The sequence below is a fragment of the Pisolithus orientalis genome (genome assembly GCF_024613125.1).
Source record: "Pisolithus orientalis strain OTSU chromosome Unknown F5J12scaffold_16, whole genome shotgun sequence".
Classification (NCBI taxonomy): Eukaryota; Fungi; Basidiomycota; class Agaricomycetes; order Boletales; family Pisolithaceae; genus Pisolithus; species Pisolithus orientalis.
In genome coordinates, this window is record NW_026260797.1 from 47,881 (window position 1) to 72,353 (window position 24,473).

General features: G+C 52.2%; 11 protein-coding genes and 1 non-coding gene across 12 annotated transcripts; 5 read left to right on the top strand and 7 right to left on the bottom strand.

The window, feature by feature from the left end:
- Positions 1-114: 114 nt before the first annotated feature.
- F5J12DRAFT_834010 (uncharacterized protein) lies at positions 115-1,365 on the top strand. The gene is made up of 2 exons (XM_051745829.1): positions 115-347; positions 423-1,365. The coding sequence occupies exons 1-2, from the start codon at positions 302-304 to the stop codon at positions 1,217-1,219; spliced, it is 843 nt and encodes a 280-aa protein (XP_051599306.1). The 5' UTR covers positions 115-301; the 3' UTR covers positions 1,220-1,365.
- Positions 1,366-3,567, bottom strand: F5J12DRAFT_834013 (uncharacterized protein). The gene is made up of 8 exons (XM_051745830.1): positions 3,306-3,567; positions 2,883-2,983; positions 2,783-2,801; positions 2,559-2,728; positions 2,478-2,504; positions 1,976-2,422; positions 1,821-1,922; positions 1,366-1,767 (listed from the first exon to the last, which is right to left on the bottom strand). Exons 1-8 carry the CDS (start codon positions 3,543-3,545, stop codon positions 1,587-1,589), a joined length of 1,287 nt encoding a protein of 428 aa, XP_051599307.1. The 5' UTR covers positions 3,546-3,567; the 3' UTR covers positions 1,366-1,586.
- Positions 3,568-3,601: 34 nt separating this feature from the next.
- On the bottom strand, positions 3,602-5,753 carry F5J12DRAFT_834024 (carbohydrate-binding module family 43 protein/Glycoside hydrolase family 72 protein). The gene is made up of 6 exons (XM_051745831.1): positions 5,501-5,753; positions 5,242-5,443; positions 4,974-5,189; positions 4,769-4,918; positions 4,105-4,718; positions 3,602-4,050 (listed from the first exon to the last, which is right to left on the bottom strand). The coding sequence occupies exons 1-6, from the start codon at positions 5,655-5,657 to the stop codon at positions 3,710-3,712; spliced, it is 1,680 nt and encodes a 559-aa protein (XP_051599308.1). The 5' UTR covers positions 5,658-5,753; the 3' UTR covers positions 3,602-3,709.
- Positions 5,754-6,143: 390 nt separating this feature from the next.
- On the top strand, positions 6,144-6,227 carry F5J12DRAFT_t118. The gene has a single exon. It is a non-coding gene; the product is annotated as a tRNA-Lys (tRNA).
- Positions 6,228-6,327: 100 nt separating this feature from the next.
- Positions 6,328-10,832, bottom strand: F5J12DRAFT_834030 (ARM repeat-containing protein). The gene is made up of 16 exons (XM_051745832.1): positions 10,747-10,832; positions 10,625-10,686; positions 10,347-10,556; positions 10,244-10,282; positions 9,569-10,178; positions 9,458-9,516; positions 9,238-9,408; positions 8,859-9,173; positions 8,572-8,809; positions 8,351-8,521; positions 8,129-8,295; positions 7,939-8,052; positions 7,722-7,892; positions 7,551-7,670; positions 7,393-7,503; positions 6,328-7,342 (listed from the first exon to the last, which is right to left on the bottom strand). Exons 3-16 carry the CDS (start codon positions 10,440-10,442, stop codon positions 6,803-6,805), a joined length of 2,922 nt encoding a protein of 973 aa, XP_051599309.1. The 5' UTR covers positions 10,443-10,556; positions 10,625-10,686; positions 10,747-10,832; the 3' UTR covers positions 6,328-6,802.
- A 337-nt stretch (positions 10,833-11,169) lies between these two features.
- Positions 11,170-14,839, bottom strand: F5J12DRAFT_120946 (UV radiation resistance protein and autophagy-related subunit 14-domain-containing protein). The gene is made up of 10 exons (XM_051738029.1): positions 14,575-14,839; positions 13,424-14,512; positions 13,067-13,365; positions 12,909-13,011; positions 12,755-12,836; positions 12,571-12,700; positions 12,165-12,515; positions 12,033-12,111; positions 11,881-11,984; positions 11,170-11,823 (listed from the first exon to the last, which is right to left on the bottom strand). Exons 1-10 carry the CDS (start codon positions 14,767-14,769, stop codon positions 11,238-11,240), a joined length of 3,018 nt encoding a protein of 1,005 aa, XP_051599310.1. The 5' UTR covers positions 14,770-14,839; the 3' UTR covers positions 11,170-11,237.
- Positions 14,789-15,979, top strand: F5J12DRAFT_707065 (uncharacterized protein; the record flags this gene model as incomplete). The annotated part of the gene is made up of 4 exons (XM_051740581.1): positions 14,789-14,839; positions 14,891-14,946; positions 14,997-15,102; positions 15,164-15,979. Coding segments are annotated over 4 exons (1,029 nt in total), but the record flags the coding sequence as incomplete, so codon positions are not given.
- Positions 15,980-16,263: 284 nt separating this feature from the next.
- On the bottom strand, positions 16,264-17,238 carry F5J12DRAFT_893110 (uncharacterized protein; the record flags this gene model as incomplete). The annotated part of the gene is made up of 1 exon (XM_051747627.1): positions 16,264-17,238. One exon carries the CDS (start codon positions 17,236-17,238, stop codon positions 16,264-16,266), a length of 975 nt encoding a protein of 324 aa, XP_051599312.1.
- A 252-nt stretch (positions 17,239-17,490) lies between these two features.
- Positions 17,491-20,378, bottom strand: F5J12DRAFT_834044 (uncharacterized protein). Its single transcript, XM_051745833.1, has 5 exons — positions 20,084-20,378; positions 19,908-20,028; positions 19,845-19,851; positions 18,848-19,793; positions 17,491-18,787 (listed from the first exon to the last, which is right to left on the bottom strand). Exons 1-5 carry the CDS (start codon positions 20,366-20,368, stop codon positions 17,624-17,626), a joined length of 2,523 nt encoding a protein of 840 aa, XP_051599313.1. The 5' UTR covers positions 20,369-20,378; the 3' UTR covers positions 17,491-17,623.
- Positions 20,379-20,439: 61 nt separating this feature from the next.
- Positions 20,440-21,373, top strand: F5J12DRAFT_834047 (NO signaling/Golgi transport ligand-binding domain-containing protein). The gene is made up of 2 exons (XM_051745834.1): positions 20,440-20,773; positions 20,826-21,373. Exons 1-2 carry the CDS (start codon positions 20,496-20,498, stop codon positions 21,055-21,057), a joined length of 510 nt encoding a protein of 169 aa, XP_051599314.1. The 5' UTR covers positions 20,440-20,495; the 3' UTR covers positions 21,058-21,373.
- A 149-nt stretch (positions 21,374-21,522) lies between these two features.
- On the top strand, positions 21,523-22,633 carry F5J12DRAFT_721465 (uncharacterized protein; the record flags this gene model as incomplete). The annotated part of the gene is made up of 2 exons (XM_051741315.1): positions 21,523-21,690; positions 21,749-22,633. The coding sequence occupies 2 exons, from the start codon at positions 21,523-21,525 to the stop codon at positions 22,631-22,633; spliced, it is 1,053 nt and encodes a 350-aa protein (XP_051599315.1).
- Positions 22,634-23,069: 436 nt separating this feature from the next.
- Positions 23,070-23,591, bottom strand: F5J12DRAFT_702154 (high mobility group box domain-containing protein; the record flags this gene model as incomplete). Its single annotated transcript, XM_051740518.1, has 1 exon — positions 23,070-23,591. A coding segment is annotated over one exon (522 nt), but the record flags the coding sequence as incomplete, so codon positions are not given.
- Positions 23,592-24,473: the final 882 nt, after the last annotated feature.

Below are 24,473 nucleotides of genomic sequence, written 5' to 3' on the forward strand. Positions count from 1 at the left end.
AGTTACGCGGCGACTTCCGACACAGCGGTACAAAGGCCTTCTTGTACTACCCGGACAGCGGGCGTAGTTATAATGCCGGTAACCCTTCCCTAAGTGATACGTTCACCACAGGAACAATTGCATCTCAGCGCTGAGCTCTTTATGCGAGCCGTGTATGGACGACAGGGCCCCACAAACTAATTTTGGGGGACTCCACTTTGTTATTCCCACCCGAAGGTGCCCTCTTTTTGGGAGGCTATAAAGTTCTCATGCCTGGAACACAGTGCCCAACACGCAGCCGTCCTCTATCTGCTGATATACGATGAGTTCACTCTGGAAAGGCGTGCGCGCTAGAAACATCAACGTTGGTATGTCTAACTTCCGTCTTGGATGTTTTCGAGTGTGGAACTCAAGGACTCTTATCCATGTTTGGACCTCTTCAGGCCAGTGGGGCTCTTGTCGCACAGCACTCTCGTCTGACAACGGGCGCATCCGCGCGTTCCACTCCTCCCCACGTGCCCTTACTCCGTCTGAGTCCTATGCAGTCGACGATCACACCGTTCCAGACTTCTACATTAGGCACAAACTGGGTCGCAAGGGAAACTCTAATCTGCCGTCGTCCTCTTCAGCAAGTTCAGTATCCCAGACTTCGTCGTCTTCCCAACTTCGAACGGACACGACTGCGGATCCAGCATCCGTTACCCAGCACGACGACCCATCAAGCCTAACCACGCGTTCAATCAAAGCCCGCGAACATGAGGAAGCTGCACTCATGAAACAACTTTTTGACTCGGTGCTTTCCGATCAGATTCTGGCAAGCACTCGTCGGCTCAAGGCCAAGATCCCGGTCGAGCATTACGACCGCACGCATGACCTTATACGTCACCCAAGTGGATTTGTTGTTCCAGGCAACGGACATGCCAGTGCCAGCGACGCTGCGCGCGCCAAGGAGCACGCTCGGGACGAGGTAGAGGACCGCGCTGTGCAAACGACCAACGTCGCAGAGCGTGTGAGGGAGTCTGACTTGGACTCTGTGCATGCTGCGTGTGCGAGCACCCGTCCGCGGATGAGCAAAGTACCTTGCGAGGTTCGCGAACCAGATGGCACGTTCAAGCATCCCAGTGGATTTGTCCCCCCCACTTCCGTTCAAGAGTTTGAACGCGTTGGCACTGCGCCTCTGGGAAATGGTACCTACGAAGTGGTAGTCAGACAACGTATCCTTCATGATTCAGGTCGCTAGATTCAGTTAAAGTTACATTTTATGTCAATACATTAGTTTATCAAATTACAGCGTCACTTGTAGTCGTACATACTTCGTCCTGCAGTCCAACATAAAGGGGGAGAAACACTTCAATGTACATTACTGTAAACGCTCTTGAATTCACTCATTTTTTTTCGCTTTGTACTTCTGGAGGTCATACCCATAATGGAAGTAATATTATTGTGCAAACTGTAGACGAGCGAAAACATACCACTAGGGCAAAGAGGATCTGAGCAGTGGCAGACAAATATTCAACTGAGGCGTAGAGAAGACTAACAAGCTATTTATGGTACCTGCTATGGCGAGGGAAAGCACACTTGCCAGAGAATTTCAGAAGCCAGTACTTTCAGAGTGGCCTGTAACTGTTGCCGGAGTCTCGGCCGTTATGATAGTAGTCCCTGGTTCTTCCACTATCCCGCACGGATGCCGAGTGCCTGTCGCTCGCATACCCATTTCCAGAGTAGTTGCTTGAGTTGGAGTAGCCACCAGGTTCATACCTCGAGGAACGAGGGCTGAGAGAGCGACGGCTGACGGGACATCGTCAACTTGCGGAAAGTAAGTCGTTTAGACGTCCACCCACCGATATCGGACTGTTTCCAAGCTGCGGCTGCGAGCATAATCGACAGAACGAGGTGGGGTAGTTGGCCGACCACGTTCTACACGTTCCGGAGGTTCAAAGCCGCTACTAAACATGTTAACTATTGGTGTGTGCAGGTCACATCAGTCGTAGCGTACCGCGAAGGCCGATCGTAGTGATCCCGACGACTTGGAGGAGGGCCAGGAGGCGTCCTGGGCCGGCCGCCAGGCGGCTCATACCTGTCATCTACGAGTCTTCTTTCGTATCGATCATAGTCCCTAGGTGCGGGTGGATTCATCGACGAGTATGAGTCCCGGTCGTATCCGGATCGGTCGTAACGCGAGGATGGCGGGCCCCTAGTCCTGCAGTCGTCGTATTCACGCGAGGACCGCGGAGGTGGCATCGGATAGTCACGGTGGTCCCTTGGAGGGCTCGCAGGGCGTCGGTAATCCCGCGAAGGTGGCGGAGGGGTGTCATAATAGCGACTTTCTCGAGGTACATACCGACTAGGGTCGTCGCGGTAAACAGGATAGTCACGTGCCGTTGGGTAGTCCCGCGGATGTAGGCGATCAAGTAGAGTCGATTCAGTTGCTGCGCCACTGCGTCTAGAAAAATGGGTATGAGCGACAACACAAAGAGAATGCCCACAGCTTAGCCTACGAGTGCGTAGTTTGGCGAGAACATTCCCTGTCAAACCGCCCGTGAGTAAGTTCGCACCTATGGTGCTTAGAGCGTGCACACTTTGCCCAGTGACCATTTTCTCCACATTTAAAGCAAGCACCAGGATCTTCTGTTCGCTTCGTGCCACGTCCCTTACCGTGCGCTATCTCGACTCGCACCTTGTTTCCCATGAAGTACCCCTCGTGGTACTTCGCAACACTTTCTTCTGCTGATTGGCGATTGTCAAATTCCTAACAAGGACGTTCGATATCATCTACCAACGGGTCGATACTTAATACACTCACCACGAAGCCATAACCAGTCCTGAAGAAAAGGTAAAGAGAAAAAGGGAAGAGTTCAGAAGTGCGCTGCTGAGGATAGAAAAAAAAAAGTACGGTGACCTACTTCAACTCGATATTAACGATTTTCCCTAATTTCCCGAACCCATTCCGAAGGTCCTCCGGGCGTGTGTTTTCCGGGAGACCGCCGATGTATACTTTGTTCGGCTGCGCAAGACGCAAACTGAAGTTCAATACCAGGAAGACAGGAGACAAGAACAAGGTAGACAAGGCCGGCCGTAGAAGTAGAAGGCTCCTGCATGAGACGGGAAGTGTAGAGGGGCCTAGCCAGACCTCTTAATAGACATGTGCATGGCGACCCAGCCTAGTAACAGTCAAATCAACAGGAACCACCGGCGCCACGTAAACATCAAGCATCCAGCCATGAGGCAGCGAGGAGTGGCCAAGCAACAGCAGATGACTCGCCACGACGAGCGAAGGCAGAGACGCAGGAGAGACGGAACGGCAAAACAAGTGAATTGTTAAGCACCTTGGGTGGTCTGTCGCGAGCAGCGTCGTCCCTGGGCTTGAGGGTGCTGGTGGAAATGTCTTCGCCGTTGCCGTTCACAAAAGCAGAGGGGTCTTCCGCAGCGATGGCAGTCGGCAGGTCGTCCATGACAGTATCATGGTCGAGTTTTACAGGGCCCATATCGTCGATACCTTGGTCGTCTACTGCGCCCCACCTGTCCCTGGTTTGGATGTCGTCCACAACACTGGGGGAGGCAGCCATCGTAGTGGAGGAAAAAGGAAAAAGTTGTCAAGCAGGCGCCCACACAGGGGAATGACCTCAAAAATCAAACTCCGCTTGCTACGTAGCCAAATACAAAAACAGTCCAGTAAGAGAATAAAAAAGAAAAATTAGGAAGTAGGTCCATCCTCAAACTATATACCCTACTACGCAAGTGTCATGAAACCGCTGACCATACTCGTCACCACAAGAACGCCGACGCCAAAGAAGACCCTCGCATCGAAAGCGGCAATCGGAGCGCCGCCTGACGATTTTCCGGATCCCGATCCGCTAGAAGATCCAGCTCCAGTAGGGGTCGTTGAAGCCACTCCGCTGGGCAACGTGGGCACGAAGGTGCCAGTGGCCGTCGCCAAGCACGAAGATGCCGCCGAAGTAGGTGCGGATTTAGCGTTCGAATTGACGGTACCGTTGCCACCAAAGCTGCACGACTGAGGGTTGTTGCTAGTGGCGCTGTAGTACTCGCTCATAACATATGACAACATGACAGCTAAAAGAAATAAACGTCAACGAGCATCCCTGTTCGCATGGATACAATACGTACTGGGATCACACTCAGAGACAAGGCCATATGTACCACTCGTGCCATTGGCAGAAATATCATTGCAGGAGCCTCCGGACTGACCGAGTAGGCTGCAGGCGTAATCCAACAGGGAACCCAGGATCGAAGTATAATTGGATGTCGTAGGAGTAAATTGACAGCCGAGATTGTTCTCTAAGCACGTGCATGCTGATAGGTTGGGTGTTGGAGGTAGGGTAGTCGAGGCTACGAATGTGGAATTCTGTTGAGGGCATGAGGGGTAGCTAGTCGAACCGGCGGAACTTTCCGACGGCGAGTTCGGAGGGGACGCCTGAGTGTATTGTGCCTTGAGATTATCAAAGTCTTGACCAGTGGTAACAGTGCTGCCGTCAGACGAGATGTTCACCATGCCGAACTGGCCTTGAACACTGCTTGCCGGGAAGTACGAAAATGCAATACCACCTGACCACTCGGGGGACATCTCAGAACTGAAAATGGCGCCGACTTCGGTCCAAGGACGTGGAGTTCCTGCTGTAATACATCCGAATTCACTGAAGTAAGCCGGAACGTTGTAACCGGCGAAGTTGCCCTCCGTGCCCGCATAAGAAGCTTCGAAGGTGGAGTCGCCACACCACTCGCTAGAATATAGAGTGAGTCGCACCAACCCAATGCACCGACTAACACTGACTAGTTGTTCAAGCCATAAAGATCAATGGCTGTAGCACCTGAATTCGAACCAGACGGATCACAGGACAAGTAATTAGCCAGAGGAACGATCCAGGATGCATCTCCGTCTATAGCTGCATAACCAACGAGAGCGGATGATTGGATGGAGTTGCTGACATGATGCATTAAAACGTGTTGGCCAAAGTAGGAACGTTTGCACTGCTTACAGGTAAGCCTTGACGTCACGAGCTGCGGCTTTGACGAATGTAGCTGCGCCGGTTTCGTTCGCCGCCGTGACAACCTCGTTACCAACATTGTAGGCAAGCACGTTGTCGTACTTCGAAAAGGTGTTCACGGTCTCGAGGTAGAGATCCAAGAGATTCGTAGTCCATGCAGGGGAGTCGCGGTTAATAGACCCATTGACTGGCAGTGACAAATCGATGCTGAAAAGCTCATGTTCGTCGGATAGCGGAAGTACGAGAGACAGGAACTCACATAGCGTATATACCTGCGTTGCTAAATAGTTGCATACATGTGTCGTGGTTGAGACTAGAATCGACGCTGTAGGCTCGAATAGTATTGACTCCAAGTTGCTGGAGGTAAGGTAGGTCGCGCTGGCAGTCGGTTCCGTTGGCGAGAGAATCGATATACGTAGATGGCTCCAAGAACGGATTGCTAGTGTCAGCCACGACAGCACCTATTGAAAACCCATCGACCCCGAACGAAGACGGAACATGCACTACGATTCACGGACCTTGCTGCTGATACGCGACGCCCTTAATGTAAAACCTGTTTCCGTCCGCAGTATAGAGGTATCTACCAGCCCTTGAGACTCTTTGGATGGCATGCACGCCAGAGACAGCAAGAGCTGCGGCGGTGAGGCCGGCAGCGATGCGATACAGGGAGCGCATAGCAGCCAGCTTAATAGTTTTGTAAAATTGAAAGGGAGTGTAAGTGAGAGGAACAAAAAAAAATACTGAGCGGGTGACTTGCGTCCCTCTGGTTCGGCAACGTTTTATGGACTAAAGTGATTAGTAATACGTCATACTTTGACTCCCCGCAGCAACTTGTCTTCCAGATCTGATTATCGGACACTCAAGCTCAAGGATGTCGTGCTAGAGTATTAGACAAACCCCTACAGCACTGAAGTGCCGAAATTTCCTGCACTGGTGGCTGAACTCGACACACACCGGGAGCTGTAGTTACGGGGTCCATGAGATACCTAACCCCAGCAAATACTGTAGCATCTGTCGGTCATTTCGCAACTCGCACCTCCATACGTCCCTGACCCTGCTTTGGCAAGCCTCGAACGTGGCCCACTTAAGTGTACGATGCAGCACAGTCGCACTAAGTGACAAGCTGCTGTCTTTTGTGCTCCAATGGAGCGCTTTAACGTCGCCCGCCTAGCTCAATCGGATAGAGCGTCAGACTCTTAAACCTAGGCGATCTGAAGGCTGCGAGTTCGACCCTCGCGGTGGGCTATGGAGCTTGTCTTTTTTTGTTCACCTACCTTTCGCCACAAACGGTTTCGTCTTGAAGCTTGATCCTCAGAACTGATGTTAGCCACAGGCATCCTAAAACGTCTGGTTACCAGGCCTACTCAGGTCCGGAAACATACATACAAGGCTCCGTTAGCTCCGAGTCAACCATGGCATAAAATTGCACAATAAGTACAAAAACGTAGTGCTGCGACAGTTTAAACCATTAAACAGAACATTGCTTTAGATGATGGAGAGACCAAGATTAAGGCTATACAAATGCGACGGAACGGTGGGGAAAGTAAAGTGTTCAGAAAGCAAGCAAAATAGTACTGCAGGGAAATTGGTTGTATGCCGGATCAATGTACAATTGCGGTGGTGGTATTGATCGAAGCCGGCCGATCCCTTTTGGCGTAAGTACCTCCCAAACAAACCGCCAGCTTGAGCGAGCCATGCAACGCGAATGAGGTATCGGTCGTCAAAATGCAAGGGCCATAGAATATACATAGAAATAGGGAATGGTGAGAGCCACAACGTCGACCGAATTGAATCAGTGTGCAACTCAGCGGACCACCCTTTCACATGCCGTAGCCGTAGTTCTGGTAAGGATCATTTAACGACCCAGTAAGGCCGACGTTGCCAAACGCGCTCACGCTAGCATACCCGGAAACGCCAGAGTACCCCCCACCGTGGGTGTGGGGTGGAGTCAACCTGGAGTTGTGGGGAGAATGGCTTTGCAGAACGTATTCATCAATCGATCGTGCTCCGAGACCGTGCATCTGGGGAGCCAATGGACCATGACCATACGATCCTTGACCTTGCATCCCGTAAAGGCCAGGTTGAGAGCCGTACAAGTCCGCCATAGGCATATTTTGGGGAATGTGACGTGTAGCAGGACCCAGATGACCATGTCCAAGTCCAACGGCTTGATTGCCGAGGTTCATGTTGACTATCGCCTGGGGACCCTGGTATCCACCGTTGAAATTGTCAACATGTTCGCGTTGGAGCTTGTTTTGAATCCGTTTCCCATAAGGGGTATTCCGAATCAACGGCAATACAGGTCGAATGCCTTCGACCAGTAGCGCGCGTTGACCAGGGTCCGCATAATCCAGGGCAGTCTAGAAGAAAGAATTCAACGAAAGCGGACGGGCTAGCGCACACTCCTCACTTGAACGCAGTAGTTGCCGTACGAATCGCGCAGAAGTTTCTCCAAACGCGACCGGTTGAGGAGTTCTTCGATAATAATCTTCCTGGTGCTGTGCTCAGCAACCCGGATGCACTAGGTGATGGATGAGCAATACAAGAAAGTACCAGATGAAGACCAACCTTCTCGATGACGTTTGAACTAAACTTCTGTACAGATAACGCGCAAATATTCCCCGTGAACTGACGGATGACTGCATCACTGAAGCGATTATCGTTCAGATCCAAAATATATTGCACGACCTGAGGCGCTGGTGAGCAGTCGCAGTCAGCAGGGCGAATATAACGACTCACATAGTTCCCATATGGATCTTGAACCAGGGTAAGAGCATTGTAGGTGATTTCATTGACAAGCTGGATACGCTGGTGGTCGGAAGCATGATCAATGCACCGCTGTAGTACACAACATCCATGACGATGAGTGGCAACTTCCACACAATTTGCAGCAACAGCATTGTAAATAAACTTTCACAACGTCAGATAAACTACGAGGGGATTAACAGCTCCGTACCTGATTGTCCTCGGGAACAAGCTTGTTGAGGCACTTTTGTATGACATGATTGCCGTTGAGGTCTTTGATTAGCACAACAACGTGAAGGCTAAGCGCAACAATGATCGAGTGAATCTGTATATCGTATCTTTGATCAGCCTACACTCTTGCCGTAAGTGTTGAAGTGAAAAGGCACTAGAATCTGACTTGCCTGTCGTCTAGTTGACAGGAAGTCAATCATTTTTTGTACAGCACGAGTACCGTGCATGTTCAGCGAGATATTGACCAAATCCTGGGCGACAGACTCGCAAATCAAGTTCCGTTGCTCGTCCGTCGAGTACTCTAGCAATTTCTGACACAGGTAGTTGCCAAACGGATCTTTGCAGCAACACGTAAATGCCTCCGCAAAAGACAGAGGAACGAAGAGACATACCCGTCATCAGATCAGCGAAGTGACCGAACGTTTCGCGAAATATCATGTCTCGATGTTCTGGTATGCCCTCTTCCAGTTTCTTCTGGAGGTAACGACATCCATGTTGATCCTTGCAAAGGGCGAGAATCTCTCCTTGTAGGTCCTCCAGACGAGTCCCAGCGAAACGGTTAACTACAGAAGACACTCAGCCACGCCACAGCAAGAATACAGGAAAAACTTACGATCCATATCACCTCGCTTGTGCTTGGGTCCATGGAGTCCGTTCATCTTACCATCGGGGCCACCGCGACCCATGCCGGGCCCGTAACGCGAACTGTTGTGATGATAGAGAGCGGTCGGACCACTAGCAGCGCCGTTCACACCGTGGCCACTTCGAGTACTGGAATCAAAACCGTAAGTGTTGTAGCGGGTACCATCGAGCTGGTTGTTGAGATTATACACCGAATCAACGCTGTACTGCTGCAATGGTATTGAGTGAGAAAGAATAAGGAGAGCGCTGTCCTCGCACCTCGAATGACAAGGCGGATCCGTCATATTGACCCGACGATAGACGCGACAAAGAAGGCTGAATATCAGTTTTAACCTCGCCACCCAAGTGCTGACTGCCTTGAGCAGAAATGCGACCACTCATACCCTGAGTGTCAGGAGTGAGCGGAGTCCCAGGGGCTTGAAGCATATGAGAGCTCCCATTCGTAATAGAGAGAGGCGTAGCGGGCACTGATCTCGTCGAAAAGCTCTCCAGAGCCCCTGCAGGAGAACTCCTGCGAGACGAGGGCGCCGCACCGAGGGTAATCTGAGGATGTTGGCCGATTGGTGGTGTCGACTGCTCCGGTAACTATGCTAGACAACTTGGCACTGAGGTCTAGGGGAGATGATGTAAGTGTAACCGTCGGCGTTGTGACGGTACGCCGTTCAGCACGTGAGGCGAGGCTTTCTGGGACGCGGGGATTACCAGTGAACTGCGGCCACTCAGACGGCTTGTCGCGACCGGTAAACGAATTACGTGGGGAAGTCTGCGACCGGTGCGCAAGATCCAAAGCGGCAGACGACGTCGATATCTAACCTAATATATGGGCTCGGTGGGGAATGTAGACTAGAAGTGCTCACCTTATTTGCATAAGCTGCAAATTTGTCATCGTCTGACGTTGGTAAATTCCTCATCGCATCTTTGAAATGTAAGGAAACTAGTACAAAAACGAAAAAAAAAGAATGGCTCACTATGCATTTCCTGGTCTAACTGTTCGTCGAGCATCATGCCAAAGTTATATTGTTGGCTGGTGCGAGTGTGGTCCTCCTCGCTGAAACGTGCTCTCGTCAACATAGACTGAGCCACGGGTCCCGGACTTGGAGAAGCTCCAACGGGTCTTTCACTGGAGAGGGCCATGCCTCTGAAATGTTCAGCAAGTTCCTCGTCGTGACTGCTTGTGGACGTGCGACGACTTGCCGGCATACTCTTCGCCCCTCCGCGAGCGTACTGGCCGTTGAGCACATGAGCCGACCCAAGTTCGGGGGAACGATCGACGGAGGGTGCATAGGTGACAGACTTTCTCTTGTCGACAGCAGAGCCAACGGCTCTCGACAAGACGTCAGCATCGACTGAAGAATGAGATAATGATGACTTGGCGAGCCCATCTCCTTGCAAGATAGCGTTTACCCGGGGAGGTGTCGTCGGGGCAGAGACAGCCAAATGAGCAGAAGTCATCGACTCGTAAGGGATACTGAGGAGCTCCTGCGCTTGCTGGTGCTCCAACGCACGCATCTGGTCTTCGAACATCTTCCTTTGCAATGCGCGCTGACGTTCATGTTCCAATCTCTTTAGCTCCACGCGCTTTTTACAAGTATCGAGGTTGAGATGGACAATCTTGTGCGAAGGGTTGAACACAAAAAACTCACCGCCGAGATGTCGGGCATATTGGTACCCAACCTCGCAGCCTGCCACGCGTCGCAGTCACATTTTTTAAGAAAAAGCGTTGCTGTATTAGGGTGTTGAACGTACCGAGTCTGCGAGGTCGAGGAAAGCAGGAGGGCTCTGCTTTCTGCCATCGGACGTACGATTATCGGCTGAAACATTAATGTTTTCTGCAGCATTCATCTCGAGTAGCGCAGGCCGACAACTTTTCTTCCAAACGTTTGAAAAGAGGGAAAAGGTATGTGACGAAGCGAAAGAAGATTAGAAAACGGTAAGGGTAGTCACACAATGGCAATCCTGCATTGAATCGACGCGAGAGATCAAAAATTGCAGAGACCGGGATATATGTGCCAAGGGTGTCTTACCTGCAAGCCAATTTAAGCCCGTCTAGTATATTGGTGATGGTACAATGGGGGTGTATGGGCTGCTGCGGGCACGATACGAGGTAAATGAGCGTCTGACGTCGTGTTAGATGGCTCTGAAATACCTGTTGGGAAGTGTCCAGATTTTTTCAGAGCGCAATGCGAGGGAGGACGCTGATAGGCTTGTGTTGTTAGGACCAGCGAATTTAAGGCACTTCGGTAGCGCGTGGGGGGGTGTCAAAAAGCCCGGACTTGGCCTTATTTTTCAAAGTCCGCCTATTTTTTGACTTCTTTTTTTTTTTGCGTAAACGCCGATCGTCCTAATAGTGTTCTTTTTTTCTATTCCCCGTCCCCGATCCCTGCTTTGTATCCGTTTATTTGATGCATGTATCAGTATACTCGGTGTTCGGACGACCTTTCATGTTTGCTGTGGGATTTTATGCATTATCGCTTGTTTTGTGTTTTTACGGAGCAGCCATCATTACAACATGCCGCAAAATGAATTGACTCCAGCCCTTGAGTTCGATTCGACCGGACGTCTATTATTGCCACGGATATCATTTTTTTGACGTCGCATCGGCTATGGCAATCGTCGGGGTTCACAGACAAGCGTTCACTAGCAACCGCTCTCATATACATGAACGACAGTAGATGGCGTAGTCAACGACGATCCGTCAGTGAGCTTCTCTTCCGTAGATGGCTCAGAAGGCACACGTCCATTCATCACTTTACCCTCATCTGTCTGCTCTGTATGGTGAACACGTACACCCTTGATCGTCCGCCGATCGTCGTCATCTTCACTTCCAGTCTGCCTGACTGATTCCTCAGGACCCGACGAACTTGCTGTACTCCACACAGCAGACGACCGTGGTCCTTCTTCGGTCTGTTCACATGCAGACCTGGGAGAAGAGCGCAAAATAGAAGCCGGGTTTCGGGGACGTAAGAAGCCCGTTAGAGGCGGAAAACCAAGCGTAAGCTTCGAGTACCGTGAGTGCGTGGTACCCTCGGTAGGTGTGGTGGTCCCCATTCCTCTGCCACTCCGGGGAGGCGAGTCGACCTCCGGAGGCAGCTCTGAATTGACAGAGTGCGGACTCCGGCCCGCCTTGGGCGTATCGGAAGACGGATGAGTAGGAACAGACGACGGCGACCCAGGAGGCGTAGCCAATCCCGAAGTAGCCGGGGAATCTGGTATCTGCGAGTATCTAGTGAATAGCACCGTAAACCGAGCCGACTCTAAAAAGCACCGAACGAACACTAACCGGAGGTTTGCACATTCTCCGTCAGTAAGTGTAAGGAGTAAGTTCTTCAAATTAGGTAAGGTATGTCGCATATCAAGGGCTCGTAAATCTCGCTCTGCCATAAGCTTCAAAGCAAGTTAAGAACTAGAACTCAGCCACAGAGTATGGCTTACCATCTCAATGTCTTTGTTCAATAGAAATACACCATATTCAAATCTGTAAGTATCAACCCCTTTGGAGAAAAGAGGGAACCTTGAGCAGACAATCAGTGTTTGTGTGGGGACCCAATACACGACATTACCAACATTCGTGGACCAACCATAGCGGAGATATTATCTTTGATTAGACTCCTGCTTCCAACATAGGTGACGGGATACACCAGTCCTTTTCCCATGTACACAGCAAGCAGCTGGACTAGGTGTGCGGCGTAACCCAAGGCCGTGGCGACCGCATCTTCCGTCACTTCCTTGTGAGACGGGAGCGAAAGCGGAGGCGCTGGCTCATTTCCATTCAGAGGAATGGGCAAAGGAACGCCGAGAATTGTGTACAGCAAGTCGGAGGGAGAGTCAAGCTCGATCGGGTATATGGAGGCCAATACCGAAATCAACGATGTCCGGGTAGGTGGTATACGATTGCGCGTGGCCACAACAGCACTTCTAAAACAACCAAGGAGCGTTACAGACGTGTCAGTGTCCGCACGTTGAAACTCACCTTTGCTCAGCAACTCTCTCAGCTTGAATTGAAAGTAAAATAGCACTTTCAGCATGTACAGCCCTGGCTCTTTCGAGGCTCTCTCTACGGGCCTGTATTTGTTCACGGCGCGTAACAATGTCGCCACGCACTGCGTACGAAAAGACACGTGAGACACGTAAAGCGTAACGGGTCAAAAGCTTACAGGAACTCATGTGCTCGATAACGGTACGGACCTCGGCTTGTCGGTCCTGAATGCGCACCTCGCGCTCACAAACTTCCCGCCTCTGGAGGGGCGGACCCGCGACATGACGTTCATGGGTCAGTTCAGTGTGCCAGGTACGTCAAGGTCAACATACCAGAACCATGACATCGCTATTTTCCAATAGTTTATCAGTCCCCTTCACAACAGCACGAAGCGACTGCTCGGTGTCTCGAATGCAAGACTGCAGAGTCGCGAGTCTGTCATACTTTTTAACTTGCCGGCTCTTTGATTGGAAACAGAACGGTAACACACTGAAAGAGTTCCTGAAAGCTGGCAGTCCTTGCAGTGGACCTACGAGCTCTGCGCGACAAGCTTAATTGCGAGTAACTATCGGAAGCGTGCGTGGTCTCAATGGGGGTCGACGAAGCGGCGTGGTCGAATCTGCGAATCTCGGCTTCCGGGTCAGTGTTGTAACCAGATGGAGATACAGATCGGGAGCGGGAAGGACCCTGATGCCGGGGTTGTGAGACGGGCACATAAAAACTCTGTCCGGAGGGAGAAAAGGTTATGACAAGCGAGTTCGAAGGCAGGTAGGACTGGCGATTTTCGAGCTTGGAAAAATAGAAGAAGTGAATAGACTTGAAGTTAAGCACGGTCGCCGAATCTTACCTCGGGCGGGAGTGGTACCATGTCTGACAATACTACGTTCCATTCGTCAAGAAGCTTCCACTCCGACCCCTGTGAAGAGACGTCATTTTGGCTACTGATTTCCTTCTGCTTTCCTTTGGAGTTTAATGACAAGCTTCTTTCCTCTGTCTTTGCCCAAAGTTCAATCCTGACGGTGTCTGAACTCAGATCAGTACCCTGAGTAAACTCGTTTGAACCGGAATCAACTGCAAAGATCGGGTTGGTCGAAGGGAGATGAATAGGAGATATGTAGTTGGGTACTTGTCTCGTTCTGACTTCTGGAGTGGCGGGTGGCGGTGGTTGGCTGTTACCCTTCTGCGAAGGGAAAGAAGATGAAGGCTTGTGTGTCTTGAATGACGATGACGCCGTAGTGGGCTTAGATGGAGCATGAGCTTTACGGGTCGGGGCAGCAGTCGGCCGCGTAGCCGTCGCGGTATTAGCACGCGTTGCAAGTGTTTTAACTGCGCCAATACTCGCTGAACGAGAGGCCCGCGGCGCCTTAGGCAAAGGAGGAGCACGCGTATTGCTGGATGATGACAAGGAAATAGCTGAGCCTGCAGGTGGACCACTCTCGGCGCGAAGCCTTGGGTTGGGACTAGCCTTACTTGACATGGACGAAGGAGGGGCTGCAGTTTCCGGGACGGTGACTGTGATGAATGTTTCTACGAGTCGCGACTTGATAACTCTCTCCAGCATACGCTGGGAATTGTCGAAGGAAAAAGTAGCGGTTGGATGGGTCGGCACGCTTGCGGAGACGGAAGCCAAAGCTCCGTTTCCACTGAGACGTGCAGGGCCTTTGCGGCGGCTCCTTCCTTCGAGATTGCCTCTGGCTTCGTCCGGGGAACCAGTAGCGTCGTCAACTATCAAGTTCTTTAATGTACTACCTGAAGCGGACGATATTCGACGGGGTCGTTTGCGAAGGAGCGTCAAGTCGAGGTCATCGGAGAAGTTTCCAAGTGGTGTGAACTGAGAGTGGGCTGCGGGCTGTGACAGAGCAGTAGCAAACGCATCCCTGATTGGAAAAGGCGTCAGGTTGACGACCTGGACGGAGGTTATGTGACGGAGTCGCCGCTGAAGGCATGTCTATCAGAAGAGTGTGATTGTCTCTGTGCTGCAATGGGGGGTCTGCTCACCACTGCATGCCACGGAGACGGCGACGGCACACGTCCATCTGGCAAACTGGGCGTAGGTGCTTCGTCCTGACCACCCGCCGACATGATCTGCGTTGAGGTCGGCTGGAGCTCTCCGGCGAACAGTACCACTGCTTGGATCCATGTCGGTGACGATTTGGCACTTCCTTTCTGGGAATGTGCTCCTCGTGGAATCATGTCGTCTGCGACGAGTGACCCGCCTGGAATTCTGGTACCCGAGATCGACGCACTCACGACCGTTCTCAAGGTAGATCTTGTCTTGATTCACCAGTGAAGACATTCTAATGTGCGACCACAGAACGCCGTCTTTAAGACAGGCCAGATATACGCCTTCCACGCTGATTCGCACAGACTGTGAGCTCTTTACTTGTATCGCACTACCACTCAGCTCTCTTGTGAAATAGTGGTTTGCGCAAATATGCACCGCACCCGCCCCGCGATTTAGCAGCTTCCCTTGGTCACGAACTACAAAAGTACGATCAACTGTGCGATGCTATCGAAATACGTGTGGTGCGTAACAATCTCGTCCATCCTGCCTCATCGCACCATCTCAGAGCCGCGCTTCCGATAGCTGCACGCCATATCTGTCCTGAAACGAGACTTGGCCCGTGAGGAGTATCGCACCAGACAGGCGGAAATCGCTGCTATAGCAGCCCAGGCGCCGCCGCCTGACACGGGCTCAATCACAGCGGATACTACCATGCAGCCCCCTCCCACACCTATACACGGACCCGCTCAGGGCCCTACCCCTTCCCGCCGCCAATCCGCAATCTCCTTGTCTTCACTTCACAGACAACCCTTTCCCCTCAAATTGGACTTGTCATCGTCGTCCATGCACATGTCAGCCGAAGAAGCTGCTCTTTATTCCAAGGGTCTTCTCGCTTCTCCAGTATCACTCGCACCTAAGTCAGCACGGCCAACCGGTACCAGCGACATCGACTTGATGGCTGCATTTGCCTCCGCTACCGCAGCCGGTGCGTCGCAGCACGTGGATATCGACTTAACCGTGGATGACAGTCCTCCCACCATGATGTCAAGAATTAATGCTTCCCTGGGTAGCTCCGCTGACAAGCCAATCGAACTCGACTTGGAGGGTATCGACATGAATATGCCAAGCATGACAGATTTATTTGGAGACGGTCCAGAATCGAGCTCGGGAGACGGACAGACGGGTATGGATGGTCTGTTCACACCCACCACCACCGAAGCTGGAGGTGACGTGCATCCTAAGGATGCGAGATCAAGCAATGCCGTGGGCATGGGAATCCTCGATGCCTTAACCGCCGAAAGCAGTAATCATGGATCAAACTTGTTTGAAACTATTCAGAGAGGCTCCAGTGGCCAAATGAACGACGGCGGCCAACAGGCAGCGCATGGAAGTGACTCTCCTGGATCGCTTCTGGCAAGCTTCACCAACCAGTCGCAGCATGGCTCTGGAGCGGAACACATGCAAACGGACTTCGACTTATCGTCAATAGACTTTTCCAATCTAGACTCGGCCATATTTGGGGGGCAGGGCATGGACATGGATACTCTCCTAAATATCCATCATCCCGGAGCCAGTTCCGATGTGCAGAGGTCCAATCCATAGCTAACTTTTGTAATGATATGTCTGCTGCGAGTCAATGTGCACTAAAACAGGAATGATAGCGGTGATGTTTAACTGGGCCATCATGAAGGAAGATCTCTTGCCAGAGTTTTCAGTTTCTTTCGCAGCGAATGGGTGTTGTGCGCTCCCACAGCGAGTAACATCTCGTCAAGATCTGAGGCCAGACCTCGCCGTGTCACTTGATCCACCCCTTGCACTTCCAAAACTTTTTGTACAGCACGAACTAGCCGACCTTCGGGACGGCCCATCTTGGGTTTGGTGACGGACGGCGCTCCTGCTCTCTTCCTCCTCTTCGTTTTTGGGGCAGCCAACAAGGGCTCGACGAACTCAGTTCGGAACCGTCGCAATGCCAACGCTTCTATCGTGACGACGCGGTCCAAGGGACTTGCTGCCTCGGCACATAACTCCGCCAGTGCAAGTTGCTCGGGCGATCCGCCATCCTGATATCCCCACTTCTTGATTTCCTGCATACGCTTCCTCTTGAGTTTTTTCAAAATTTCCTCTCGCGTAACACCACCCCCGTCCTGAATTGACTTGGCGACTGTGTCGAGCATATCACCAAGCGTTAGCCATCCTTTGTCTTCGTCCACAGCTCGTTTCACGTAGTGCCTGTTCACGTAGTTGAGAAGACGGTTGATAGAATGTGCGCTAACAGTGTAGCGCTTGAAACATGGAACGAGATACTGAATCAACGTCGTATCATCCTCCGGTGCACCAAGGTGCAGTTCGCGCACGAGATCTGCGAAAAACTGGTCCAAGTGCATGTACAGGTCCGCTCCCCTCACCATCTGCTTTTCCCTGCCGCTGGCGGTCACGGTTGCTGTTGGGTAGGTGCCAGGGGTGCCATCCCGCAGTGTAGTGAAGTAGTCGTAAGTCGCGGTGTGGATACCCATGCGATACGAAATGTCAATACCGGGCGCCTTTTCGAAGTCATTGGTGGGGGAACGGGCTATGTGGTTGAGCGCCGGGAGGATATAGCCCCACAATGCGGGAAGCGAAGCAGACGGGTTGGCGCTCCCCACCGACGGATTCGACATTGTGGGTAGCAGGAGCGACGCTGGCAACGGCTCTACGTGCTTGCCTTTGTTGACCGACATTGGCATCTGGGGCGCGAAAACCGACATTTGGGCCACACTTTTGTAGGGTGGCAGGTGGATCAGTAAGTATTAGCGTCGTGTCCCTAAAAATGGCACGTTGGGACCGAGGCCTGGAACACCAAACATGCCTTGAAGCCAAGATCTGATGGTCTCGCAAAACATCCCTGAGGGACATGTCAAACCGAACCTGTTTCCGGTAAGAATGCAGACAAGTATGTACTAAGTAGGGTAAGTACAATGAACCTGAGTAAAATCAAGAGGGAATGTACATCCTAGTACATCGAAAATATATCCAGATATTTGCCAGTACTTCATATGTACACCTCTAAACAACGCCAAGAAGGACGGTAGCTCGTAAGCTTACCTCCTTTGGTGTGGGGCCAGACCGTTTCGGTTGGTCATCCTCACCCCCGTCGCCTATATCATCACTCCGTAGCGAACTTGACTTCCACCCCCAACTCTGGCTTACGGAAAACACGTCAGGGACGCTGGTGAAACGGGTGATCGAAGAGCCCGTAGAACTCATGCACGAGACAGCGAAGTAAGCAGCTACGGATGGTCTAGGATCTCTGTACGGCTGGACAGGAGCTATAGGTGGTGCTGTCGCAGGAATCGCATTGCCAAAGGATTGATGCGCCTTGTCAGACCCGTGTGAAGCTGAGGGTGCTGAGTTGGGCGTTATGCTTCCGGAACGGGGATGTATTGATGGGGAGTAATGAACCGTCGGTGAAGACACCGATGTGGGGATATGGTGTGGAAGGGATGGGACCCTGTTGTGGTTGCGTTCCCGTACACATTGCACGGGAGAAGATGCGCCAGGGATAGGATCCACACTCGACTGACGATGAAGGTATATTCCAAGTTGTGCGCCTTTCTTACGCACCACCTGGACATAAACATTGAAGAGATTGCCAGCGTACCAGATCGTGTGTGAGTGGAGCCGAGATTTCTCCTTGAGAGCGTCGATGTCCCAAAATTCAACCGCAAAACGGCACGGGGGGTATTGAGACCAACGAGTTTTGCCGGTCGAGTCAGTGGCAATACACTCCAATGCTGTCTTGCGCTCTGTTTTGAGACCAAAGAAATTCGCCTCCGAAGTTGGAGTTGACTTGCTATCGGACAATGACGTGGTGTGTTCAAATAGTTGGTCCATGGATGCACCGTCCAATCCACTGCTGTCTCCCAGTCTCATGGACGAGTCCTGGGGAACAGGATGGTAGACCTTTTCCTTCTCGTCGTCAGGGACAGCTTGTTGCTCTGATGGTGAGAGGCGCGAGAGAATCTGGGCCGTAGTTAGGCATAGTCCAAGTTCCTTGTCACGCATTGGCGGGCTGGGCGAAGGCAAGGATGTGTTGGTAGACGATGTTGTAATGTGACAACGCAATAGAGACTGGTTCCAATGTGCAGCTTGTAATACCGGCGTCGGTACGAATGGTCGTCCGGTTGAAGGAGAAATATCCTGTGATATCGCGATGATATCCTCAACCAGCTATAAAGCGAGCACGATGTCAGCATTCTGGTCTAGGGGAGATAAAAGGATCTCAAGTACCATGTTAGCATAGTAGATTCCTTCGGAAAACATTGTTTCCCAGTCTTTTTCCTCATCCTCATCAATGCCCTGTTTCCTCCTAAGTTCGACTACGGCTCGCGCCAAGTCATATCTCTCGCGTTCCGCTTTGACGAATAAGCTATCCGAAGATATCAACTCCCGTATCCACTTGGATGTTAACCCACCTCTGGCCCATATTGTTGGCAGGCGAGGGGGGACATGAACTGCGGCTTCTTCTGACGGTCGGGAAGGTAGCGTCTCTGCTCTTTTCCTGGTAGAAGGCGCAACAGCGGGTGGTGAGAGAGGGAAGTCTCGCCCCGATAGTGCCTTCTCTTCGTATACGAACATATCCGGACCCCATCTTGCCAGCCAACAAACAGCTGCTTCGCCTATCTTATTCGACACAGCCCCATAATCAAAGCAAGGAGTATATCGTGGCCGATCCTCACCCTCACCGTCAGACCGGGTATCAGATTCACCAGGATCTTCTTTCTGTACAGCCAGCCCGTGGAACTTGTCAGTGAGTAAGTCTCGTGGCTCAGCTTTACTGGTATCGTGAGAAGTTAGTGTGGAGACGGAGCTGCTGCCGGGGCTGGTCAGGACAGCGATCCTTTCCAGGCCAACTGCGGCCTCGGGCTCGTCGTCGTCCGATGCTTCTATTGGTACACCCGTAGCAAACCGGAGATAAGGCAGAATTGTATATGGTCCGACAGTGTTCAGAATGCAGCTGAGCGCATGAGATGCAATGGTAGGAATGCTCAGGTAGACCGCGGTCGCAAGCAAGGAGAGGAGAAATCGGGGTGTCGCTGGATGATGGCCCTTTGGGAGTTCTGAAGACGATGAAGGAGAGGAGAATGACGGCGTGAGTGGTTGATTCTGGGTCGGGATCAGGGAAGGACAGACGTGCAGTGGTGGCCCACCGCCATACAAACGCGCGATGCACACTCTGCAACATAAATTATGTCAGACAGCACCATGCCAAGCCTCGACAACGTACTCGAAAGCTGGAGAGCATGTGATGTCAGGGGATGTGGTAATAAGCTGTGGATGACGGACGTGCCTGCACGTGTAATGTTGCAATCGTCAAAGACGATGTTAACGTCCTGTTGTCCTGACGGGCTACCTGATAGACTAGGCGATGACTCGAGAAATCCGGCAGTGAAGAGCGAGTTAAAGAATCCCTAACTGGTGCATGAGCACGTACAGGACGACCGCGGTACCGTCGATAGCACTTACTGCCTGGATAAGAACGACTCTGTGGAGCTTGTAGACGGCTTGCCATGTTCCCTTGACATGGAGAGCGACATCTGCTGTGCGCGATTCCAGCAGGGAATTGTAGATGTGTTGTTGAAGATCTGCGGGGGAGGAGCTGCTGCCGGTGCCTGGGTTCATAGACGGTCGATGCGTGCCCCTAGAAAGATCTGACCCAAGGGAAACGTTCAATCTGAAGGCTGGCAGAGACGCAGACGCACGCAGAACGTGACTGGGAGAAGGAAGAGGAGCTGCCGGGCGGGTGTCCATAAGTACTTCGCTTGGCTTCGGCCTCACTTATGTCACGCTGGGCGCATTAATGTATTGATCACGTGCCCATACCGACATACTATATCACCCCCTGCACTGTTGCACTGGTAGCACTAGCGAGGTGACAATGCAGCAACCCCATTCTCGTTTCTCGGTGCTGTCAAACTCTTCCTTGTCTTCAGCGGACCTCCTGTCCCCAACAGGCTCGTCGCGTTTCTCCCTCCCGTCTGCCCCGTCGATCAATGCAACCCTCGGCCAGACTCGACAGCGTCCCAACATTTATGACAGAAACCTCAACAAGACCCGATCATCAGAGGTATCGGCTTCGGCATTCGCGTTCCTTTTCTCAGAGATCGTTCAGTACACTCAGAAACGCGTCAGCGGCATAAACGATCTCGAGAGGCGGTCAGAGTCATCCGTTCACTGCACGAGAGCAACTTGTTTCATTTCCCTCTAGGCTAAACATATTGGGCTACCGCGTCGGAATGCGCGTCCTAGAGCTCATGACATGGCGCACTGAATCATCGTCCAAGGCTCCCAAACGAGAAATTCGCTTCCTCCCGGCTCTGATGTCCATCCATACTCAAGTCTGGAGAGCAGTATTCGGAAGACCGGCGGACGCCATCGAAAAGAGCGTGGAAAACGAAGATGAATGTCCGTTTCCCCCTTACTTCGCGGTCGGTCGTTGAGCTTTTATCTGGCACAGACATGATTATCGACAACGATCCCCTCCCCGAACGACACATATCGGTACCAAGAGACATGAGCCAGCTCAGTTGTTCGTCCTTCACAGCGGGTATTGTTGAAGCTGTTCTAGATGGACTGGGGTTTGTAAGTCACACACGCACTTTCGCTCAGGCTATGCTGCTGAGGGCAACGTTAGCCCGCACGCGTAACCGCCCATAACACTCCCACTCAGCAGTACCCATCGCGAACGACCATCCTTATTAAACTAGAAAAGTCTGTATTAGAACGAGAAGAGATTGTAAAGTGATGTACGCTGGTCATGTACCTCTCGAGGGTTTACCCCTGCTTCGTTATCTTATCATCGAATGCTTATCTGCCCCGTGCATGTAACATGTAACAGCAGCTCGAAGAACTTAGATACTTGCATTCACCAACACAACATACCGCCGTCGCCGTGGGTCCCGTCGATGGTCAGGGTTCGGGGAATAGACGTTCACCCTCCGTTGCTGAACACATCCTGCGCCTGGGCGTCTGACCTGCAGCAACTCACAGCACTCTATGATTGCCTGCATACGGGCGCCGTGAGCACACGGACAGCAACGTTATCTGGATTCAAGGAAGACTCTTCGCATACTGTTGGTGGGCGACTTCTCGTTGCAGCGAACGTGTCCGATCTTGAGGTTGATCTGCCAGGTAGCATTTCTAGCTGGCTCGTTGTCGTCGATCAACTCGTACGGGTACTCACCGCACCCTCTGTCTTCCTATATAACATGGGTGCGAATGCTCCTCGAACGGGACTCCCTATCTTCGAAACCCTTCATTATCAGCATCACGGAGTCTGATCCAGAGTCTCTCCGCAAGATGATGACGGCCATTCAAGATCTGCGCGCTGCACACCCCTCCTGGCACGCCCGGATAGCCATCGAATTCAACGCGAGCTGTCCAAACATCAAGGGACACCCGCCTCCTTCCTATAACTTCTCCAGCCTCTCTCCCTTTCTGGATATCTTCGCGGAACACTTCTGGGCTGACCCCACCTTGACAATTGGTCTCAAGCTACCGCCTTACACCATAGCCACTCAATTCGACGACGCCATCAGTGGTATTACGACGTACACTCGCCAGCGCGGACCTTCGGGACAATATGTGAATCCACTCGCGTTCCTCACCTGTACAAACACCCTGGGGAATAGTTTGGTATTCTCCGATCAGACTGTCGATAGTGGGGCGGATGCATCATCCTTTGCACTCCCTCCTGGCATTGGCGGTCTTGCGGGAGAAGCAATACACTCGTTATCTCTTGGGAATGTGTATTCCTTCTCACGGTTGCTCACAGAGTCGGCTGATCCGGCACTGCGGGAGATCGCCATCATCGGCGCTGGCGGTGTTACTTCACCAGAGGCTGTGGCACGCATGCATCGCGCTGGGGCAAAGCTTGTCGGATGTGCAACGCTCCTTGGGGCACTCGGTATCGCGGCGTTTGCGCACCTCAACAGAGAACAGCTGAATGCAGCAGTCGATGGATCCAGCGACTCCAGCAGGGACAAAGCGACAGGATCATGCATTCGAAGGAGTTGAAAAGGTACTATGTGGATACAGTGGCAAACAAACTCGGTGAAAATGCTACATGAAACAAATAGATTCGGTGTACTGGAGTCAACCAAAACAAACTAAGTGAGGAAATAAATCAATATACATGGGCCGCCGCTGTCCGTCAGAGGTATGAGGAAGACGAAGAAGAGCTGGTAGTGGACGAGAAACTTTCGTCGCCCCACGAAAATTCAGGCGACGACAAAAAGTGTCCATGGTTGGCATAGTCCATGAATGGCTGATATTGATCAGCAACGGGAGTCAAATGTACAGGCGGCATTCCAGTCCTAATGCGACAGTCATCCCAAGGTGTCGTCCATGGTGCAGAATCGACGGCAGGAGAGACGTGAACGACATGCTCTTGGTAGTCACTAACTTGAGCGTCGGTAAGATGGAAGACCGGCGCAGAAACGACAGGATCAGCAGGAGGTAGTAGAGGGCTGCGGAAGGGAGGAATGTTGGAATCCTCCGAGTCACTAAGTTGTGACTGCCAGTCATGGTCGTTCACTGGTGACTCTTCGGCATCTCGAGAGGCGGCGTGATCCAAGGCTTCTGTCTTGAGGGAGATGTCGACCTGCTTTACAGCGTCCTCCAACTCTTCGCCCGACTTTCCAGCGAGTAGCAGCTCTGCCACTTTCTCGCAGCGTTTCTTGTCTTCGATTCCGTTGCGGCGAACGTTCCGTTTGATTGGCTTCGTGGTTCGCCCGATAGGTGAGAAGCGGTAGTTTGGGTACTTCTCAGCATGCAAGGCCTTTTCTGCAGCAGCCTTTTCACGCCACACCTGCTTGTCGGCATCGGAGAGGCGGTTCCAGCAATGAGCTATGATGCGCGTGATGTGGCGGTTGTCGTGCTCGACGGTGGTTCTAATCTTCTGAGCTGCTGCGAAGGCAGAGCGGAAGAGCATGAAGGCGTTACGCGGTCGGGGAATGTGGTTAGGAGACTTGTTGCGCGACGTACCGCGTGCAGGAGGGATGGGCATACTTGCCAGCTCTGCGGATGAAGGGAAGGCGTGGGATTGGTCTAGCATGTCAGGAAGACCGTTTACTCCAACAGCAGGTGACGGAGATGACTGAGTGGATGACGACGGAGAGGTGGAGGCAGATGAGGGGGGATACATGACGGGGAAATCCAACGACGGCCATTGGTGATCGGGCGGGACCAATGGGGCGTCAAAGATGGGCGGAGAGATGAAGTCATGCAGGAGCGCGGTGTGGATGTCCGCCCCGTCGCCAGCTGCTTTTATGATGCTTATGACCGACCGCGTGCCACACGAGACATGCAGGACGTACCGTAGATGGTGCTTGGAATGGGAAAGTGGATGAAGTGAGTCTGACTAGACATGGATTTAGTAGGGGACAGACGGGGTTGGAAGGAGTGGTCCTGCCAGTGGACTGCAGAGCCATTTTTATACGAGGCGAGTTATCTTACAGATGTGACTGCCTGGAAGGAGGCGATCAGAGGAACCCTTCCAACAAGTCACATCGTGGCAGCCATGTGCATCCACCTGTTCTCTATTTGGAAGCAACCCCTTGCTGTGATCACAGCATACTACCCGAATGGGATGTGACGTCGTCGGAGAGTTGCGAGTTCGGCAATCCCCTGTCCACGTTGCACGCTACAGTCGGGCATTGGCGCACCCGTCAAACGATCCTCCTCGGAGAATGGAGCCAGCTTCCAATTCGTCCGGATGCCCGCACCGACCTGTCGACTCGGCTGTCACCTGACCCAACCGCGGATGTCTTGAATAACCGAATGGTATCACTGGTCACGCGATGTACAGTCAAAACATTTCACGTCTGTTCAATCTTTATTGGCGTCTAACGACAGC